The sequence below is a fragment of the Capricornis sumatraensis genome, chromosome 11 (genome assembly GCF_032405125.1).
Source record: "Capricornis sumatraensis isolate serow.1 chromosome 11, serow.2, whole genome shotgun sequence".
Taxonomy (NCBI): Eukaryota; Metazoa; Chordata; class Mammalia; order Artiodactyla; family Bovidae; genus Capricornis; species Capricornis sumatraensis.
This window is the reverse complement of record NC_091079.1, coordinates 20,217,303-20,238,674: the sequence shown is the minus strand read 5'-3', so window position 1 is coordinate 20,238,674 and position 21,372 is coordinate 20,217,303. Positions and strand designations below refer to the sequence as shown.

The 21,372-nt window shown below is 62.1% G+C and overlaps 3 protein-coding genes across 6 annotated transcripts in view; 1 reads left to right on the top strand and 2 right to left on the bottom strand.

The window, feature by feature from the left end:
* Positions 1–6,607, bottom strand: part of PLEC (plectin) — a 52,547-nt gene extending 45,940 nt beyond the window's left edge. For both annotated transcript variants that reach the window (XM_068984096.1, XM_068984100.1), the window contains exon 1: positions 6,415–6,607. In XM_068984096.1, the coding sequence (XP_068840197.1) occupies positions 6,415–6,607 (193 nt within the window). The remainder of the gene's footprint in view (positions 1–6,414) is intronic.
* Positions 6,608–8,287: 1,680 nt separating this feature from the next.
* PARP10 (poly(ADP-ribose) polymerase family member 10) lies at positions 8,288–15,133 on the bottom strand. Of its 3 annotated transcripts, XM_068983305.1 has the most exons (10): positions 14,809–15,133; positions 14,477–14,731; positions 14,169–14,405; positions 13,519–14,093; positions 13,177–13,398; positions 12,962–13,058; positions 12,134–12,772; positions 11,912–12,045; positions 8,945–9,116; positions 8,288–8,853 (listed from the first exon to the last, which is right to left on the bottom strand). In XM_068983305.1, exons 1-10 carry the CDS (start codon positions 14,984–14,986, stop codon positions 8,507–8,509), a joined length of 2,856 nt encoding a protein of 951 aa, XP_068839406.1. In that variant the 5' UTR covers positions 14,987–15,133; the 3' UTR covers positions 8,288–8,506. The 3 variants fall into 3 exon arrangements, with proteins under 3 accessions (XP_068839406.1, XP_068839403.1, XP_068839405.1); XM_068983302.1 differs by having other exon boundaries at positions 13,519–14,405; XM_068983304.1 differs by having other exon boundaries at positions 13,519–14,402.
* A 2,799-nt stretch (positions 15,134–17,932) lies between these two features.
* On the top strand, positions 17,933–21,139 carry GRINA (glutamate ionotropic receptor NMDA type subunit associated protein 1). The gene is made up of 7 exons (XM_068983763.1): positions 17,933–18,058; positions 19,056–19,443; positions 19,524–19,636; positions 19,704–19,904; positions 20,021–20,149; positions 20,248–20,391; positions 20,471–21,139. The coding sequence occupies exons 2-7, from the start codon at positions 19,080–19,082 to the stop codon at positions 20,618–20,620; spliced, it is 1,101 nt and encodes a 366-aa protein (XP_068839864.1). The 5' UTR covers positions 17,933–18,058; positions 19,056–19,079; the 3' UTR covers positions 20,621–21,139.
* The last annotated feature ends 233 nt before the right edge of the window (positions 21,140–21,372 follow it).

Below are 21,372 nucleotides of genomic sequence, written 5' to 3'. Positions count from 1 at the left end.
ATCCATTAAAAAGCATGAGGGTGCCAAGACCATTCAGTGGGGGAAGAAGAATCTTTTCAGTGAATGGTGCTGGGACAACTGGATATCCACAAGCAAAAGAGTAAAGTTGGGGGACTTCCCTGGAGGTCTGGTGGTTGGGACTCAGCGCTCTCACTGCAGGGGCCCTGGCTTTGATCCCTGGTTTGGGAACAAAGAATCAGCAAACTGTGTGGCAAAAAAAAAAAAAAAAAAAAAGGAATAAAGTTGGACCACTACCACATGCCATATTCAAAAAATCAAAATAGATAAAAGAACAAAATGTAAGAGCAAAAACTATAAAACTCTTGGAAGAAAACATACATATAAATCTTTGTAACTTTGAAATAGGTAACAGTTTCTTAGATATGACACCAAAAGCATAGCAACCAAGAAAAAAATAGATAAACTGGACTTGTCGTTAAAATCTCTTGTGCTTCAAAGAACATCATCAAAAAAATAAAAGACAACCCATAGAATCAGAGAATATTTTTGCAAATCCTCTGATAAGGGACTTATATCTAGATTACATGAAGAACACTAACAACTCAATAATAAAAAGAAAAAAAAAACAAGGTAAACACAGATAAAGTCTCTGAACAGACACTTCTCAAAAGAAGACACAGAAATAACCAATATGCAGAAGAAAAGATGCTCAACATCATCAGGAAATGCAAATCAAAATCAAGAGAAACCACTTCACACCCGCTAGGACTGAATGGCTATAATCAAAAGTGAAGTCGCTCAGTCGTGTTCAACTCTTTGTGACCCATGGACTATAGCCTACCAGGCTCCTCCATCCATGGAATTTTCCAGGAAAGAATACTGGAGTGGGTTGCCATTTCCATCTCCAGAGGATCTTCCCCACCGAGGGATCAAACCAGGGTCTCCCGCATTGCAGGCAGATGCTTTACCGTCTGAGCTACCAGGGGATCCCTAATAGCAGATAATAAGTGCTGGTGAGAATGTGAAGAGACTGGACACCTCACACGCTGCTCATGGGATCACAAAACCGTGCAGCTGCTTTGCAAAGCAATCTGGCAGTCCTTCAAACCGTTAAATATAGAATTAACACATGTTCCAGCAATTCCACTCCTTGGTATATACCCAAGAGAGATAAGCACATACATCCACACAAAAACCAGCAGACAAGTGTTCACAGCAGCATATTCACAATAGCCGAAGGTGGAAACAGCCCCCATCCACACAAAAACCGGCACACAAGTGTTCACAGCAGCATATTCACAATAGCCAAAGGTGGAAACAGCCCCCAGACCCATCACCCTAGAAAGAGGTAAACCAAACGTAGTCTATCCACACCACGGAATATCATACCGCCATAAAAAGGAATGGAGAACCACGCACTATGACATGGGAGAAATATTACACCACATGAAAGAAACCAGACACAAAGTTGGATGATTCCATTAATATGAAATGTCCTACACAGGCAAATCCACAGAGACCTAAAGTAGATCAGTGTTTGCCAGGGGCTGGGGACTGTAAATGTTCTGAAATCAATGGTGCGAATGACTTCACAAGTCTATTAATTTGCTAAAACCACTGAATTCTCTCTCTGTTTTTCTCTCTCTCTCTCACTCACTCACACACAATGGTCACCCCAGCCAGTGAGACTAGGGACCCAAAGTGAGACTTTCACTTTTTTTCTTTATATTCTCATAGTGCTTTTCTGTCTGTTTTTAGCTTTTGACCATAAACAGACCAAAAGCCCTCTCCGATGAGCCCCAAATAACTGCCAGACCCCAATCCTGCCCACTGAGTTCTGGCCACCAAAGATGACACCCCATGCGATCACCTGTTCACCCTGCAAGCGCCCTGAGTCCTGGCTGAGAGCCTGGGGCTGGTGCCAGGGACACAGGTAGCCGAGTCCAGGATGGGACAGGGTGGGACACGTGACGGGCCAGACAGGGAGGTGAGGGAACCCCACCAGCCAGGCACACGTCCTGCGGACTCAAGGACACTCCCCACACCATTGTCGCCTCCTCCCAGCCCCACCCTCTCTAAGCGACGGTCTCCCGGGGGTGCCTCCAGCAGACCCCCTACCCCACCCCTGCCTGGAGGACCTGCCCCCACAAACACCCCCGCCGACATTGCTCACCTCTGCCCTCCCCGCTCCACGTCCGTGCCCCCTCCAGGACCACCACAGTAGCTTGGAGGGCACCCTCCAGCCCCCCTCCCCCCATCCACACTGAGGCTCCCAGCCCCGAGACACAGCCTTGAACTCTCTACAGGCTGCCCAGACCCTCCTGGCTGGACCACCTACTCCCTGTCCTGGACTCTGTGTCCCATCTGCCTGGACAGGCCTCTGGACCCACGTGCAAAGGGCCGCCACGGGGCTTTGGGGGGCTCTTTCACCATATACCTTCCCCCCATAGCCCGGCCTGCATCACCTGAACTCCCCCTCCCTGCCCTCCCACAGAGACCACAGGCCTCTGCAGCCTCCCCCAGCCCCGCCTGGCTCTCCAGCCCTGTGGGGATCTGCCCTGGAGCCAGGGGCCGGCAGACAGGAAGTGGAGAAGGCCCTGGGAGGAGCAGGACGCTGTGGGGAGCGGGAGCGTGGGGGATTTCCAGGGGAGTGACACATCCAGTGTGTGGACTGTGAGGTCCAGTGTGGACAGGGAGGTGCCCCGGGGTCCAGGGAGGGCACGAAGGTCACTGCAGAGGCTGGATTCTGGAGGCAGATGGGGAAGGTGCGTCCAAGAGGGCAAACAGGGCAAGGGTGGGGGCAGGGTGAATGCCAGCGGGGATGAGGCAAGGTAGGCGGCACCAGGCCCTCCCCGGCCAGTGAGTGACCAGAAGCGGGTGTGCAGAGCTGGGCAGGAGTCCCTGAGGGCCGAGCATGTTAGTGCTCACTGCGCCCCCGGAGGGGAACCCCTTCCTTCCTGTCTCCAGCCCAGCAGGCCTCACCCCTCTTCTCCGCTGTGAGCAGCACTCCACGCCGGGGGCGGATGGGCCAGGACCTCAGGCTTCCATGGGTCCGAGGGGCTCACAGCCGTCAGGCCCGCAGCCCACAGCCCAGCCTCTTCTGCCTCCTTGAAACCATCTTCGGGCCTTGGCCGTGGCCCTGACCAGCCGGGGCCCAGCCCAGCCCCCTGCCCGTTCCCATGGCTCAAGCCAGGAGCTGAGGGACTCAGGTCCCCCAGAAGCCTTCCCTACCCCAACCAGCAGCCCCCACACCTGCTTCCCCAGTTCGCTGCTCTCAGCCGCCCTAGGCCCATGCTGCAATCAGAGCTGAGCCACGGCACTGGCCACCTCAGGAAGGTGCCCTGCACCCGCAGGCAGCAACCAGGCCAGCCGGGACAGGCACGACCAAGGCAGCTCCATGCCAGTCCTAGAAGCCCACAGGGTCCTGTCAGGCCTCACTCCTGAGAGATGGGCACCACCCCAGGGAGCAGCGGGCCAGGGCTTCTCAGGCCGGGACACTCCAGCCTGACCTCCTGATGGGCTCTGGAGCCACACGGGAAGGTGCTGGACAGAGCGCTGTTCGTTCTGTGCGGCGTCCCCACTTCCTTCAGAGCGGCCAATTCATGAACAGTTCCGTCCTGGGGCCTGCCAGGAGGGCTGCGGCCCAGGTGGGCGGCTGCCCCCTGCCCTGGACGTGTCCAGACAGACGCCCCTGGGCCAGGCCAGCCTGCCCAAGATGCACCTTCCCTCCCTGCAGGCTCAGGAGCTCACAGTCACAGCAGTGTCTCCAGCCCAAGCGACTGGTCACAGAAGCAAGCAGGTCGGCCACAGTGCTGGTGGGGGAAGCACGCAGCACGTCTACCCGGCCAGGGCCCGGACAGCCATGAGTGGATGACCGCCCAGCAGAGATGAGCCTAGGGCCTGGTGAAACCTCCCCTGCCTGGGTGAGGTCAGTGGGTGGACAGCGGCTGCCCAGGGCTCCAGGCAAGGTCCCAGCAGGACCTCTCTCCCTGAACTGCCCTTGGGGTCAGAGCCAGCCTAACCAGCCATGTGGGCTGGGACCTGCTCTGGCTGAGCGCTGCCCAGCGCCCCACCTCGACCCTTGCTGAGCCTCTGTGGGCCAGGGGCCAGGGCTGCGCCCATGCCTGCTCAGAGCTCACGCCCCAGGCAGCTGGGCTGCGGGCAGCGGACAGCAGTGAGGCCTGGGCAGACCCAGGGGCCCCTGGCGGGTGGAGCAGGGGCAGAGGTCTGCCAAAGCCCCAGAGTGGACTCCTGTAGAGAGGAAGAGGGGGCTGACCCGACTTCCCCAGCCCACAGCTGCTCCCCAGCGGACAGTAAAGGGGCATCGCCAGGTCCCTGCCAAGGCTGGGCAGCAGCCTAGGTGCTCACCAATTTGGGGAGGTGAGGAAAGACAGCAGCTATGCGACCCACTGCCAGACAGAGGCGGCCACCCGCGCTCCTGGAGGACGCGCCCAGCCAAGGGGTAGGGGACAGCTTAGACTGACCCACGTGTCTGCTGTGCACGGACGCCGGACACAGGACACTGGCCAGGGCGGCCCACTCCACCCGCCCGCGCCGCACCATGCCCTATTAAGGGCATGACCACCGGGCTCTGCCGAGCGCGCTGCCGGCGGCCGCGCCGGTCGAGTGAGGCTGGGGGGTGAGCCGGGGGTCTGGGCTCCGATCGGGACGACCCCCGCAGACGAGGTGTCAGAGGCCGGACTGCCGGGCCGGAGGACCTGTCAGGGCCGGCCAGTCGGCCGGCAGGCAGCCCGCAGGGTGGGCGGGGGCCGCGGCCGTACCTTTGTACTTCTCGCGCACCTCCTCGTAGGCCTGGATGAAGTCCTGCTCGTCGGGCGGCGGCAGGGCGGCCATGGCGGCGGCGGGCGCGGGACAAGCCGGGCGCTGCGGCGCAGAGCGGGCTTCCAGTCCCCGGCGGCCACTCGGCCCCTGCAGCCGCGCGCGCCGCTTAAAGGAGCCGCCCCCGCCCCGCCCCGCACCCAGGATGCCCCACGGGCGGGCGGGGCCCGGGGGAGCGGCGGCCGCGAGCCCCGGCGCCTCCCGGCGTCGGAGGCTCCTAGTCTCCGCCCCGCGCTCCTCCCGGCGGGGCGCACACCCCCTTCCCGCCCCCGACCCGGTCGCCTGCCCAACGACGTCCCGAAATCTGCGTGCCTGGCCTGGCAGGGGCCCCCTTCCTCGCTGGCCGCCAGACCCAGCGAGCTCACCTGGCCGCCCCTGGCGCGCCCACCCGCTTCCGCCCCCGCCGCCGCTATCGAGAAGCTTTCCCTTGCAACCTAGGAAATCAAGTGTTTTCGGTATGAAATTCTTAAGCTAAAAAGAAAATTTAAAAATTACGAATAAAAGGGCTGAAATCAGGAATGTACAGAAGAAAATATGATTTTTTAAAAAGACAATGTCCTTGCCACCCATCAGATTGGCAAGCCCCGTCTCCCAGGGCTGAGAAACGCCCTCCCCCGGAACGCCCCGGCAGCGTTCCTCCAGCTGCAAACGCTGCGCACCCCGTGTCCAGAAGCCCCTGGCTTCCAGGGCTCGCGGGACCGCACGGAGGGATGGGGTGGGGGCGCTGACAGCGCCGGGGTCCGGGCTGCGGTAGCACGTTCAGGATTCACCTTCCCTTGAGTGAGAGGGCCTCGTTCCTTCGCATCCAGATGTGACATGTGAAAAAGACCGCGGTCCAGCTGCGCCCACAAGGCCCCGGGCAGCGGCACCCTCCAGCTCCCCACATCCCCACAAGCTGTCCCTGTGCTCCCACCCACAACGTCCCTCGCTGCCGCCTACACCGTCCCGCCCAGCACTGGGATTCCTGGCCTCTTCCCACCCACGTCGGCCTCCTGCAGGGGTGCCGCCCGCCGCGCCCCCCTCTACCCCCTCATCATCATTCTGTCCTGCCCGCGTGGCTGACCTGGAGACCCCCAGCTGGCTCCTCCCTTCGCAGCACAAGCCGTCACCTAATTCCCAGAGGGCGCAGCCGCTGTCTGCTGCCAGCCCACACGGTCAGGGTCCTTGCCCCGGACCTTCCCCTTTCTCCTCCAGGATGACAGCTACTGGAGGCCAGGCCGGATCTTGGCTCAGGGAGGGGCTGGGGCTCCACCAACCAGGCGGTCCCTCCTGTCCTGCCCCTACATGCTTCTACTCCCTGGGAGGCGGCTCTGCCCCAGCAACCTAAGGAAGTGTCACCATCACTGGGGCCTGAGGGCTCATCCTGAGAGCGGCAAGGCGCCCTCCGCAAGCTCCACCTCCGGCCTCGTGCAGCTGACCGGGCGCGGCCAGCAGGTGGCGCTGTGCTGCCCGCAGTCACTCGGGACCGAGAGGCCCGCTCCGCCCTGCAAGCCGCCCCGCAAGCCGCCCCGGGCCTCTTCTCCGACTCCTGAAGCCCCGCGCAGAACACACAGCAGGGGCTCAGCCAACGGGCGAGAGCTGATGAACCGGACAGACCGAGTTCCTGAGCGTTACCTGCAATGCGGATGACTGCTCTTTCGGCAGGGTCCAGGACACTTCCATTTCCTCCGGGGCCACCTCCACCTCGCCGGCTCCGCTGGGTTTTCTCCAGGTTCCAGGGCAGCGTGTCCCCAGGGCTGGGCGAGCCACTGCCCCCGTTGGAGCCATCCTCAACCACTGCCCGAACCTCCTGGTCCTCGCCCGACATGGCCTCCTGGAGAGAAAGCAGGAGGGGATCACACCTCTATGTATGGGGGCACACTGCCCCACACTGACCTACACATTCTTAACCTAAACAGGGACCCACCGCAGGCGCCCTGTCACCTGGACACTGACACCCACACCGCTCCTACGTCCTGCCTCGTCCACACGCTGAACCCTCTCAACACTGACAGGACGGACCACCCTCTCCCGCCAACCACGGTTGGCCTCACCTCTCCAGCTCATCCTTCAGACACCCACACAGTGACCCCCCCCAAGACACTGACCTCACTCCTTGCAGCACTGAGATATTGACACCCCCCAACACTCACTGCCGCTCCCTTGTCTTAGTCACCCAAACACTGGCCCCTCCACACCATTGCCCAGGGCCTCACCCCCTCAGAGGCCACTGATTCCAACCTCCACCCCATCACACCGACACTGGCCTCTGGCTCCTCTGTGCCAAACCTGGACCCTGTCTCCCCTAATCCTCCGATCAACAAACAAGACAGGCCATGGGAAACCACTGGTTGCTGCCCCTCCCCTCAGAGGCCTTCAGGGAAGGACCCAGACCTCAAGCCGGCGACGTTAGCTCTACCTCCAACAGGGCTCCCCGTCGCCTTACCCCACCCCAGCGCAGCCCCACCTCGGTCTCCGCAGTGAAGCCCTATAAATAGCTGAAGCCGCATCGGCGTGGGCCGCAGGAGCTCTGCTGCAGGGAGGCTGGGAGGGAGCCTGGGCCGCCGCTCCAGCAGCCCGCCCTGCGCGGCACGCACACGCCCAGCCGGGGCCGCAGAAGCGCACCGGCACCCGACGCGCGCACGCCCCTCAGCGCCCGGGCCCCACGCGCGGGCGTGCAGGTGAACCGGGCTCCGTCCTGGCGGGGCTGAGCTGGCGCGGGGGCACAATGTGGGCTCTGTGCTGGGAGGAGACGCCGGGCACCGAGCTGGGGGCCGCCCCGCCCCGGCCCGTCCCACCCTGCACAGCCCCTCCGCACCCTGCCTCCCGGCCAGCCCCCCGCCCGGCGCCCCACCACCAGCCGCACCCCGCCGGCAGCCTTTCCTGCCCACACCCCGGGCACCGCCCGTCCAGTTCCGCAGTCTCCGCGCGCGGAGGTGGCATCCTCCCGAGGGAGGAAGGGCCTCGACGCAGCCTCTGGTTCCGGGCTGCCCCCACCCCATCCCGCGGATCCCGCCCGCCGCGCGCCTCCTCGTCCGGGCCCAGGTCTTACCTGCGCGATGGTTCAGCTCCGCTGGGCTCGGCCGGTGCGGCCGGACTGCCGGTGCCGGGAAAGCTGCGCAGGCTGTGCGGGCGGGGCGAGCCCAGAGCCCCGCCCCGGCCCCTAACCGAGCGCCGCCCGTGCGGTCCTGGCGCCCGAGTGCTTGCGGGGCCAGGGCTCCCCGTGGCGGCGGGGCCGGAGCGCCAGCGCGGCTGCTCTGGGACAGCGCCCCCCACCCCGCCTCCGCCGCCGGGCACAGCTCACTCCCCGCGCTCAGAGGGCCGCCCGTCGCCAAGGAGACGCCGTTAGGGGAGCGTGCGTGACACTAGGGCGACGCGGGGTCGCTCGGGGGCGCGCCGGGTCGGCCTCCGCCCCCCAGTCGCTGCGACTCTGCCTCGGCCCCGCCCCTAGCCACCCTCAAAACAGAGGTCGGACCCAGAGCTCCAGCAGGGACCCCGCCAGGTTTCACAGGCACATTTATTCAAACGACACAGTCGCGCTCGGGCGAGGTCTGGCCCGGCCACCCTCCACCCGGGCTCTGCTGACCCCTGGTGGTCGGCCCGGCCCAAGCCGGGGTCCGGGGAACCCTGCCCAAGGGGGGGACACAGCACCACGACAGGAGGCGGGGCGGTAGGGCTGTGCGGGGCAATAGGGAGCGGGAGGCCGGGCCGAGGGGGGCCTCTAGGGTCAGGTGGCTGGGGAGGTGCTCAGGGGCGCAGGGGCGTCTTCGGGGAGAAACCGGGACTTGTGCTTGCAAGTGATGAGGTGGGTGGGCAGCGCCTGGGTGTCGTGGAAGATGACGAAGATGCTGGGCCGGTGGAGGCAGTCCACCGCGCTGTCATAGCGCAGGAGCGCGTGCCCAGCGGGCCGCGGAGGGGGTGCCCGCAGCCCGCGCTGGCCCTGCCCATAGTCACCGGTCAGCACCCGTGCCACGAACACTGCCTTGTGACCCTCGGCATCGGGGGGCGAGTAGCGGTCCAGCACCGACAGGGAGGCACGCTTGGCGAAGTACACGCCCTGTCCATAGAGCGCACCTGCGGGGGGCAATGCACGGGGTTGGAGGGGGGGCGGTCAGGGTGGTTCCAGGGAGCAGAGCCTCCGCCCCCGCAGGGACCCAGGCCTCACCATTGCGGCCGCAGAAGCTGCGGTTGAACCCGTGCGCGCAGATGTCGGGGACGGTGGGCACCGCCGTGCCGTGGTACAGGACCTGCTCGACCGGCCGCTCACAGCACTGCTCCAGGCGCTTCCGGTGCAGCTCGTACTGCTGCTGCAGCAGTGGGTGTAGCACTCGCTCCACCTGAGGCAGGGGGTTGGGGGGTGGAATCAGTCAGAGCCAGGCTACTTGCGCCTCTGGGCCACCCAGCAGGGCTGAACCCCAAAGAGCCCTCTTGGAGGAGTTCAGAGCCTGGGGAGACCTCACAGCTCCTGCCATGCTCTACTCAGTAGCCCACATGAGGCTGACCTTCGCCACCTCCACAGGGCCCCAAGTGGCACCGGAGGGCTTCCGAGGGGACTGCAGGTGGACAACCCATCCACTAACCAAAACCCAGCACCCACAGCCACGCCTCTACAGAGAGGCTGAGCCCGGTGCCTGCACTGCAGGCAGGACTTCACCCTCAATGCCAGGAGATATCCGGGACTTCCCAGCGATGGGAGACCTGGTGACCGACCTGGTAGTCAACCAGGAGGAGCCGACTCAGGGACCCAAAAAGTTTCTTAAGAAATTCTCGTCACTTCAGATGGATGCAAAAGAATATTGTATCCATGAAACAAGATTACCTACTGTGAAAAAGAAACAGTCTGGAAATTAGAGTGTTCTTACATTAAGCATGGAATTGCTGAACTGCATCCAGTGGGTAAGCTAAATAATAAGATGAAGATAGAGATCAGGAAGTGACTCAGTGAAGAGCTAAAGAAAGACTTGGGAACTATGAGAGGACTGATGTGGGAGAGGGGCCGGGAAGTCTAAGATCTCAGTAGCAGGAACTCCACAAGAAGACGCCAGATGTGCCGGGAGCAAATAAGGGCTTGATGGAAGACAGTTCCTCTGAGCTGAAGGCGGCATCTTCAGATGGAAAGAAATGCCAAGGACGATGGGAAAGGCACACCCATGGCCCCTACCTGCTGGGAAAACATCAGTCTTCAAAGTGAAAGGAAACTCTACAAGACTACACACACACACACACACACACACACACACACACGCACACATACACCAAAGTCGATATACAAAAGTGGAAAAAATCTCACATTCTCATACTGGGCTTCTCACCACTAATACTGGATGCTAAGAGGCCACAGAAGGGTTTTGTTGGGTTTTTTTTTCTTACCTTTCCAAGAACAAAAAAATTTTGAGAAGGAAAGAAAAAGAGTTAAGTCTTCCAAACATCTGAAGGAAAATATATTTTCATCCTGATTGCTATACCCAGCCACACTATTTATGGTGCAAACAAAATAAGGACAGATTAAGGCACATAAGAATCAGCTGTGCTTAAGTTCATAGAAATATTTTAATAAACACAGCATGTTTTGTTTGAAAAAATATCAATATCAAGTTGTAGTTGCAAAAGGCAAAATAAATTTAAAAGTCCAAGGTGTTTACTACTCACTCAAGGAGATACTTCTACTAAACAGAAAAGGAATCTATGCAAGAGGGTGACGGAGTCACCAGGAGAAACTCAGTAGCCAAGCATCAAAGAAAAACGCAGAGAGTAAATGAAATTAATGGCCATTTGCCCTTGACACCCAGAATATTCTCTTTCAGGCAATATGGTTTTAATAACTAGGTTTTTCCTTCCCCTTTGCCCTCTCTGGTCCAGTGGTAAATATTTTTTCATTATCATATTGATCAACCTAAGGCCCAAACATGAGTTTAAGCAAGCTCCGGGAGTTGGTGATGGACTGGGAAGCCTGGCATGCTGCAGTCCACGGGGTCACAGAGTTGGACACGACTGAGCGACTGAACTGAACTGATGGCCCAAGCATGGAGCTTCATGACAGTCAGACGATGATGTTGGTTTGTCAACCTTGCCAACATAAAAATAATGTCACTGACCAAATGTGAGATGGAAGAGGGAAGAAATGACGGGGAGAAGGGAAGTCCATTCTCCACATCTTCTCTGGAGGGAGACAAGAGACAGTCTCTAAAATTAAGTGGAGAAAAGACTCAAGCGGACCACATGAGTCACAGAGGTCCCGCTGGAAGAAGTTGCACAGGCAACCAGCTGAACCTCAAGAGGAGCCTGGGGCCCGAGTGCAGGAGGTCTGTCCTCCGCAAAGGGCAGGGGTGATGGCTGCTAAGTCCAGAAATGGAAGCAGAGTCCTCCCTGTGGAGTTACAGCAGTAGAACCAGGAGAGCGGTGGTGCTGCTGCTGGCTGACCGGGCCAGGGCTGGGGAAGGCCTAGGCTTCTGCATTTCTGACCAGATCTAGGCTGCTGATGCTGCTACCCCACCCCAGGCCCACCCACCCACAGCTCGGTGCCTCAAGAGTCAAAGGGGCCACCTGGCTTCCCAGCTCTCAGCTGGCCCCAGATTCCGGCCCCTTGGCCGTAAGTGTGCAGCCCAGCTTGTGCTCAGTTATCCTGTCTCTGGGCACTGCTCTCACAGAGCCAACCAGCCTGAATCAGCTTCCTCCTCAGCCCTTCCTTCTGGCCCCACCGGCCCTCGGGACGCCACTGCCTCCATCATCCACCCCATTGCCTTGCAGCCTCTCCTTCTCAGCCTCCTTTTCCTTCCTCCTGGCCCCCCACTAGTAGTTCCCAGCCTTTTTGGCAACGAGACCATGCTCAGAGCTGCCACTTTTTACAAGTGAATGCAGGAGGAAGCTGCAGGCAGCCCTCTTCTTGCTGGAGCCACCCCCATGGCGGGCAGGGGAGCCCCCAGAGGTGCAGTCTGCGGAAGGAGCAATCCTCAGAGAAGCCACGAGATGGTGCCAGCACCCCATGCTCTGCACCTGACTGTCACTGGCAGAGTGGGGACCCGGGCTGGGACCCCCAACCTCCACAGCTTTCTGTCTCCCTGGCCACGGGCTCTGCAAAGCAAAATGTGCCAGGAGTCCGGAGACCAGAGGCGGCAAGATAGAGTGGCCTCACCCGCACCACGTGGATCCTGCCATGGGCCGTGTCCAGCGTGTCACAGAAAGCCTGCACCACCGCCTGGAACTCACTGCTGCTATCAGAGAGACGCTCCAGCCTGCCCAGGGGCTCCTTCGGCCTCTGCTGTGGCACTGAGGCAGGAAGGAGAAAGGCTGTAGACCATGCCCAGGGCACCAGTGGCCCCTGCCCTCCTCGCCCCTTCCCAGCCTGTGGACTCACGCGTGGAGCTGGAAGCCGCCAAGGGAAAGGCCAAGCTCTGATCCCGAGGGCCAGCCAGCAGTGCTGCCAGGTGGCGGGCCGCGTGGGTAGGCTGGACCCCAAAGCCGCGGAGGACGATGTGGCCACCGTGCAGAGCAACACTCACGCCATGGCACCGCTCCAGGCGGGCACACAGCTCCGCGGGCAGCACGCAGCCCGGGGCCCCTACCAGCTCCTCCCTGATGTGCACCTCCAAGGCAGCCTCCAGGGCCCGGTCTAGCTCGTCCATATCCCGCTCAAAGGCGGCGTGCACCTCCAGCTGGGCCCAGCCACCCGGGCCCTGGCCCCAGAGGAGCTCCTGCTCCCCTCTCATGGGGGGCGGCTCCAGCAGGGAGAGGGCCAGGGCCTGCTGCAGCGCAGCCTCCTCCTGCTCGGCTCCCTGGCCTCGCGGCTGCAGGGACCGGTAGAGTGCCAGCTGTAGCTCGGCTTCCTCCTGCAGCCGCCCAGACTCTCTGCTGGGGGCCGAGGGCCCCTCCCCAGACCTGGGGGGTGTCACCTCCTCTTCTGGCTGCCCCTCAGGCTCCTCCTCCCCTAGCTCCAGCGGCAGCCAGTCTTCGCCATCCAGGCCCTCCAGGGTGGCCAGCAGCTCTCGGACCTCCTCTGGGGGGCAGGGAGAGGCACCCGGTCAAGGGTCGAGCCCAGCCAGGACGGGCAGTCAGGGGCCGGGAGGAAGATGGAGACAGGGGTTGGAGAGTATCCGCTCAGCCGATGGGCACAGTGCAGAGCAGCACAGAGCTGCCAGAGGTCAAGAAAGGCTGCGGGATGTCCCGGGGCCTCAGGGATCCCTACCCAGGCCTGAGTTCTCCTGGTCACTGTCCGGATCGTCTGGAGGCCACGGGGTGGAGGAGAGGCCAGGGAGGGCCTGCAGGGCCTCAGTGGGGCCCACCTGTTGGGAGAGAGTGTCAAGGCTCCCAGGACACCTGCCCCCCAAGGCGTCTGAGCAAGGGTGGAGGCAGCTCCTGGCGGGGGGAACCAGGGGAGGGCGGGGCAGGTTCCATGTCCACCTCTTCCAGATCCATGTCCAGGACGGCCCCAGCCAGATGCTCTGTCCAGAAGACGCACTGGAACCGTGTCTCCAGCTCCCGGAGAAGGTGCTGCCCCTCTGGGCTCAGCAGGAACCTGGCACTGCCTGGGTGCTTCAGGCTTAGCATGTGACAGCTAACGCTACCCAGCAGACTTTGCAGAAACTCCTCGGCTGCCCGGCACGGGGCCAGGGCTCCGCAGAGCTGCAGGACCGTGGGGCGGGGGTGGGGGGGCAGTTGGCAAGTTTAGGGCACAGGAAAGGCACCCAGAGCCCCCAGTACCAGAGGAGGATTAAAGGTGAGGACTCCTCAGGGGCTGCTTACCCGGAATCCAGTCGTATCTGAGCCCTCAAGCGGGAAGAGAGCCACGTCTCCGAGGCCGGCGAGAAGGTCCTCATGATAGAGCTGAATGAAGCGCATTGCTCCCGGCTCCATTGCCAGCACCGTCTCCACCAGGCCCTCCTGCCTCGGTGACCCCACGGGCCCCAAGCCCACTGACGCCACCTGCTCTGAAGAGCGCATGGCGATCTCCACTGGGTCCGGAGACCCCACAGTCCTTGGGCTCCCCGGTCCCTCCTCTTCTGAAGACCCTGAGCTGACTGGCCTGGCCCGTGCCAGCAACGAGCTGTCCAAACAAGGGCCTGTGCTCAGAGAAGCTCCTGACTGCCCTGGCGCCTCCTCAGAGCCCAGTGTGACATCCCCAGCATAATGCTGTGCCCTTGCTGGTCCTCCTGCCTCCTGGAGAATGTGCCTGGGGGCCGCAGGCCCCAAGTCGCCTGGGTGGCTCCCTCCGCCGGAGCCCTCAGTGAGCTCCTCAGGCTCCAGGACATCGTAGTGGGGGACAAGGTTCAGCTGTGAGCCCTGCAGCTGGTGGTCCCGCTGCAGCACCCGCTCGGCCACTTGGAAGAAGGGAAAGAACAGGTCATCAGGGCTCCAAGCCATGGTGGGGAACAGCCCTGTCCTGCCCCACTCACCCCTCCAGTGCTGGAAGGAGACCACGGTGCCCAGGTGCCCTGGGAGGCTGCGCATGCCCTCCAGGGGCCCCCCGCCACTGCGGCGCTCATTCTCCAGGTACAGCTCCAGCAGCAGCAGGTCTGCAGGGGGGTCGCCTCCTACCACACGCACTGCCCGGGCCTGGGGCACCCAGGCCAGGGAGACCTCAGCCCCCTCCAGGCCCAGGGCCCGGGCGTGCACCTCCAGGACGCCAGCTTCTGCGGGGAGGATGCAAGTCAGCACAGGGTGCCTCCCCTAACAGGCAGGCCGCCCCAATCCCGCCTCTTACCTGCCTCAGAAAGGGGCTTGGGCAGTTGCACCAGGGCACGATCTGGTCGGGGACTGGCCAAGGTGTGGCAAGGCTGCTCCGGGTGCCCGGCGGCACAAAGCAGAGCTTGGACGTACTGCTCCAGGAGCTGGGGTGTGGTGCCAGGAGGCAATCCTTGGAGCAGCAGGCGCGCAGAGGCGCGTGGTGGGGCTGGCCGCAGGCTCAGCCGAGCCCCCTGCAGAGTGTGCTCTGGCCAGGCCAGGACCCTCGCGGCATCTGCGGGCGAGGGGAGCGTGCCGGTCAGGGCCAGCGGCCAGAGGGGCCCAGGCTGTCCCTTTCCGTCGGTCCCTCACCTGCAGGCTCCTCAAAGGTGAGGATGCCCCCACGGCCGAGTCTCTGCCAACTCGCCACAGGCCCACCCCCAGAGCTTCGCCGGTTCTCGAAGTAGAGCGTGAGCAGCTCGTCTGGGACGCTGGAGGGCAGACCACTGAGCTCCACTGCCGCTCCCGCCTCCGCCTCCGCCTCTCCCATCGCCACCCTGGGGCCAGAAGAGGGGGTAGGCAGCAGCCCCACCGTTCCACCTCACGCAGCCCGGGTCCCTTGGTAGCGTTCCCTGACGTCCCCTTCACTGTGCATGCGACCTACATCCCCCCACTTACGCTCCCCGACCCCAGCCTGAGCTGCCCCAACCCGGGCCTTCAGCCAGGACTCCCTCCCCACACCCTGGGACAGGAAAGCAAAACCGAAACTGTTGCAGGAAGGGAGGAGCGAGCAGTGCTGTGCGAGTGTGGCCTTTCAGGTGCTTCCCTCTTCAGGCTCCTCCTGCAGGATGTTCCAGCCCCGCCCCCGCCCCGCCCCTCCGGCCCTCCGCCCACCAGTCCCGTCCGTCTGTCGTCTGTCCCACCCCAGCCCAGTGGCTGCAGGATGGGGGGAGTGGCCCCGGGAGGTCCTCCACTCCCACTGGCCCTTCCCTGTGAACCTCAAGACGGCCAATCACCCTCCCTGGTAAATACGCCGGGGTTCTTGAGTCATTGCCCCCAACTCAAAGACCTCAAGCCTCTGTGTTCCCTTTCCCCACTGCAGAGACTTTGGGTCTGGCTGAGGCTGGCTTTCCACTCTCCCCAGCAACCTTGGCGCCTGCACCTGCACTCACCCTTCAACAACTCAAAGGTGGCCGACCTCCCACCTGGCGAAGGCGAGCAGCTCAGCTCCTGACCCTGGAGGGGTACGTCCCCATCACTGCTGGCCCAAGGCACTGCCATGCCTCTCGCCTGGCTGCACCTTTAGAACCCACACTCCCTCTTGCCATCCAGTCACCCCTTCCCTGGTGCCCGTATTCATTGGCTTCCAGCCTCTGGAAGAGTTGTGGCCCACAGTGCTCTCCACCCCCACCTCCCACTTAGCCCTCAGCCACAAAAACTCCCCTTAACCCCTGCTACTTCTGCAAGGGATTGAGGGCCTGTCCAGCCTGTACCCTGAGCTGACCCCACCCTGGTCCGAGCCTGTCATCTCTCGTCTAGATCACGTGTCTGACTTCTGAACTGATCTCTCTCTGCCACTCCTGCCCTATCGCACCGTCCAACCTCAACAGAGGGCCTTAAAAGTCACACCAACAGCTGCTAGAGATTGGACCATGATGAAGCCAAAGTCGTTTGGAAGACCTGTCAGGCTGTACTGACCAGGCCCCAGTCCCTGCTGGCTGAATGCCCCTGTATCCCCCACGTTCCTTCATCAAGTGCAGCAGACCCTCCCTCCCTGACACCTTTGTACTGGCCCTTCCCTCTTCTAGACCAGCCTTTCCCACAGAGCCACCTGGTAGGTTCTTGGTGGCAGGTTTAATTGAACTTAAAAGTCTTCAAGGACCCTCCTAAAGCCCTGACCTCAACTTCACTTTTGTCATTTTTAGTTTTTTTCCTTTAAAAAAGGACCCTCAAATTGTATTAACTTCTAGTTGTATAAAACCTGAAGTCACCCCTGCCTGCTCTATGCTTTGTCTTCTCATGGAACTCATTCTCAGCAAAGGTCCATGTAGTCAAGGCTATGGTTTTTCCAGTAGTCATGTATGGATGTGAGAGTTGGACTATAAAGAAAGCTGAGTGCCGAAGAATTGATGCTTTTGAACAGTGGTGTTGGAGAAGACTCTTGAGAGTCCCTTGGACTGCAAGGAGATCCAACCAGTCCATCCTAAAGCAGATCAGTCCTGGGTGTTCACTGGAAGGACTGATGCTAAAGCTGAAACTCCAATCCTTTGGCCACCTGATGCGAAGAGCTGACTCATTTGAAAAGACCCTGATGCTGGGAAAGATTGAGGGCAGGAGGAGAAGGGGACGACAGAGGATGAGATGGTTGGATGGCATCACCGACTCAAGACTCAATGGACATGAGTTTGGGTAGACTCTGGGAGTTGGTGATGGACAAGGAGGCCTGGCATGCTGCAGTTCATGGGGTTGCAATGAGTCAGATACGACTGAGTGACTGAACTGGACTGGAACTCATTGCCTTCTAACACAATGTATAATTTACTTATTATACCTATACCTACTGTGGAGGATCTACCCCAGGTGGCAGTGTGCCGGAACAACTCACATCATGACGGCAACATTGTTCAATTTGGGGGAATCTTTGTGAGTCAGTTTGTAAACTGGTGGTCAGTCGAAATAAGCCATGATGGGGTATTTATGCCAAGGACATGTGCAAAGGCACAGATCAGGGCTTCCCCACGTTGGGGTCAGTTTTTCAACACGGAACCAACACATCCCCTGCACAGGACAGAGCCTTTCCGAACCACTGCCAGGCCTGGGAGAGGCCACCATCCAGGAGTCCAGAAAGTATCGTAGGACTCCTAGGCCCCAGAGGGAGAGGCACTCCTGCAGGGATTCCAGGAGACAGCGCCCCAGGGGATGTCCCTGATTGGGGCAGGCAGTGCTTCTTCTCAAGACCACTGAAGCCCACGGAAGTTAACTTGACCTCCGGTTCTGGGGCATCTCTAAGCCTCAGTCCCTCAGCAGAGAAACAGGGCTAAGAACGCCACCCTTACTGTTTGTGAGTTTGTTAAGTGAGAATAAATGATCTAGTAGGGACCTAGACTAGCTTAACGGAGAGGACTGAGCAATTATACAATCAGGTCTCTTGATCTGGGATAGCCTTGGATGAAATGGAAAGTGGGGTTTCAAGGTCAAGGAGGGATGGAGAGTGCTAGTCAAAACTCAGCAAATCTCAAATTTAGGAATAAATTTCTCGACTCTCTGACCCAAATTGGAGAGGCCAGGTGTCAGTCTCCAGGTCTACAGCTCTCAGAGCCCAAGCCCAACTCTCGGTGGACAAGCGCGAGAAAGACACCAGCAGGGCGGCGGAATGGGGCAGGATCCATCCGGGGAGGCGCCGCCCTCCCGCAGAGCCCCGTCCGCGGCCCCGCCCCAGGCCCCGCCCGCGGCCCCGCCTCGTCACACGGCCCCGCTGCGTCTCCCGAGCCGCAGGCGCAGGCCCAGCCGAGCCGGCAGCGTAGCGGGTGCGGGTGCGGTTGCGAGTGCGGACGAAGCGGTGGCCTACCCCGCGGCCGCGCAGCGGACAGTGGGCGCAGCGTCCTGAGGCGCCCCGCGACTGGTGAGTCCCCGGCCCTAACACAGCCGCGTGTCTACCGGTTCAGCCGGCCGGCCGCTGCCACCCCCGCTGGAGTCCTGCGCAGCCGAAAGGCGTCGCGGTGGGTCAGTCTGTCGGTCCAGCCGCCGCGCGGCCCGCAGGGGCCGGGGAGGGGGGTGCGGCGGCGGCGGCGGGGGCGGGGAGCCGGAGGACCCCGCGCGGGCAGGCGGGCGGGGGCGGCGCGCCGCTGCGACAGTGGAACCGCCGCTCGAGCGCCCCCCAAACGGGCAAGAGGGCCCACCCCGCCCTCGGTGCGGGGTCCCTGGCCGCCGTCCCCGCCGCCCGCCTCGCCCCCACGTCCGCTTCGCTTTGTTCCCCTGCGCGCCCTCTGGTCTCTTCCATCCCCCACACACCCCCGCAACCCGCTGTTCTTGGCGTACCCCGCCGGCAGGCAGCCCGGCAGCCGATCCAGGCCTGCTGCCCCCACCCGGTAGCGAGGGACGGTCGGGCCCTGCTCTGGGAGAGGGGCTCAGGGCTCTGGTTGATCACAGATGGCGTGAGGATTTCCTGGGATAGAAATAGCCGCCTGCCCTGGCCCCTTAAAGCTGCTTAAGGGGCGGGATGTGAAGGGGAGGGTCCGGGCACACCCCCACACCTCCCCGACCGCGCCCCCCGCCAACACCCAGGATGAGCTCTGACCCGAAGACGCCAGCAGCGGTGACAGGGCCCCTCGAGGTGCTTGTGAGAAACCGCGGAAGCCCCAGAATCCCGAGGCTGACAAAGTCACTCCCTCGTCCCTCCCCTTCTCCCCCTCTGGGGTCGGTCTGTGGCGGCCCCTGCTGAAGCCGCCAGCGCAGCCAGCCGGCCCCCACCCGCCTCTCCTGACCCCCGGCTTGGGACTCCCCGCTGCCCTGGGGCAGAGGTCATAATCCCGCTCCTTCCGTCCTGGTTCCCGGCAGCAGGTGGGGCGCCTGGCTGGCTTCTGTCGCGGCAGGCTAACTGTTCTCTCTCCGTCCTCTAGGGGGAGACCACAGAAGCTGAGGCCATGTCCCATGAAAAGAGTTTCTTGGTGTCTGGGGACAGCTATCCTCCCCCCAACCCTGGATATCCGGAAGGGCCCCAGCCCTCCATGGCACCCTACCCAGGGGCCCCTTACCCACAGGCCGCGTTCCAGCCATCCCCCTATGGCCAGCCAGGGTATCCCCAGGGCCCCAACCCCTACCCCCAAGGTGGTTACCCACAGGGCCTCTACCCCCCTGGGGGCTACCCCCAGGGCCCCTACCCCCCAGGGGGATACCCCCAGGGTCCCTACCCACCAGGGGGATACCCGCAGGGGCCATATCCGCAGAGCCCCTTTCCCCCCAACCCCTACGGACAGCCACAGGCCTTCCCAGCACAGGACCCTGGCTGTGAGTATCCGGGCAGGGCAGGGCGAGGGCAGGGGCTGCCACATGAGTGAGGGGTGCTGACTGCCCGTCCTGCTCCTCAGCACCTCATCATGGGAACTATCACGAGGAGGGGCCCCCATCCTACTATGACAACCAGGACTTCCCTGCCACCAACTGGGATGACAAGAGCATTCGCCAGGCCTTCATCCGCAAGGTGGGCCTCGGGGGCTGGGGGTGTGGGCAGCTGTGCTGGCGGGGCGCTGAGCCGCCTCCCTCCCCAGGTGTTCCTGGTGCTGACCCTGCAGCTGTCTGTGACCCTGTCCACTGTGGCTGTGTTCACCTTCGTCGGGGAGGTGAAGGGCTTTGTCCGGGAGAACGTCTGGACCTACTACGTCTCCTATGCCGTCTTCTTCGTCTCTCTCATTGTCCTCAGCTGCTGTGGGGACTTCCGGCGGAAGCACCCCTGGAACCTTGTTGCGCTGGTAACTCCCAGGGCCCTGCCTCAGCACCCCACGTCTCAGGCTTTGGAGCAACAGAGGGGGTGGGGCGGGGCGGGAGGGGCCGCGGCTCTGAGTGCTGACACGCCATCTCCCCACAGTCGATCCTGACTGTCAGCTTGTCCTACATGGTGGGCATGATCGCCAGCTTCTACAACACCGAGGCGGTCATCATGGCTGTAGGCATCACCACGACCGTCTGCTTCACAGTGGTCATCTTCTCCATGCAGGTGAGGGGCCCCCCGGGGCAGGGCTGCCGACCCCCGGGGCCCAGAGGTGCCCTGGGGCAGCGGCCGCCAGTGCCCCCTGCACGCGTCTGTGCCCACAGACCCGCTATGACTTCACATCCTGCGTGGGCGTGCTCCTGGTGAGCGTGGTGGTGCTCATCCTGTTCGCCATCCTCTGCATCTTCATCCGGAGCCGCGTCCTGGAGATCGTGTACGCCTCGCTGGGTGCTCTGCTGTTCACCTGCGTGAGTGACGGGGCTGAGGCCTGGGCGGGGGGCTGGGCGGGGGGCTTGTCTCTCGACACGGCCACTCTGTCACCCCCAGTTCCTGGCAGTGGACACTCAGCTACTGCTGGGGAACAAGCAGCTGTCCCTGAGCCCGGAGGAGTACGTGTTCGCTGCCCTGAACCTCTACACGGACATCATCAACATCTTCCTGTACATCCTCACCATCATTGGCCGCGCCAAGGAGTAGCCTGAGCCCGCTCGTGTGGGGCCCCTCAGGTGGCATGCCCGGCCTGGTCCCTACCCCAGCGTGGCAGCTCCTCTCAGCTCCCCTCTCTCGTCCCTGTGTGCTGCCTGCGACAGGGAGCCCCTCGACCCTCCCGTGTGTACACTGCAGACATTTCTGTCCGGACCCGCCGCGGCCAGCATGGCCCCTTCCAGCCGTCCTACCCCGCCACAGGGCAGCGGGGCTGGGTTTCCGTGCCCCCTCCCGCCCACCCAGTGTTGCATGAGCCCTGTCTGCCAGCCCACTCCCGGGTCTGGGGGCAACACCAGGCCTCAGGGGCGAGCGATGGAGCCACGAGGTGAGGGTGCACGTCTCCCCTCCTGTCCCTGCTCCCTGGCTCGGCATACAGCCTCCCCCACCCCCCCACTGGAGTGCTGCCCTCTGGGGGACCTGCTGGGTGAGGGTCTCGTCCCTGTGCTGAGCCCTTGAGGGCAGAGAGGAGGGAACAGTCCAGGTCAGGAGGGTGCCTTCCTCTCATTCTACTGTCTGTAAAATTCCAATAAATGGGACCCTCTGCGCTCTGTGTTCCCTTCCTCACTCTTGTCACTGCCGCTTCCTCCCCACGGCAGGGAGGGGTCTGGGCGTCGACAGAGTGAGGCGGCGAGCAGGACCCAGACAGGCAGGAGCCGGACAGGCATTGCTGGCCGTGCCTGGCTCTGGCGGAGGGTGAGGGCAGCAGCTTCTCCATGCCTCCACCTCCTCGCAGCCTTCCGAGC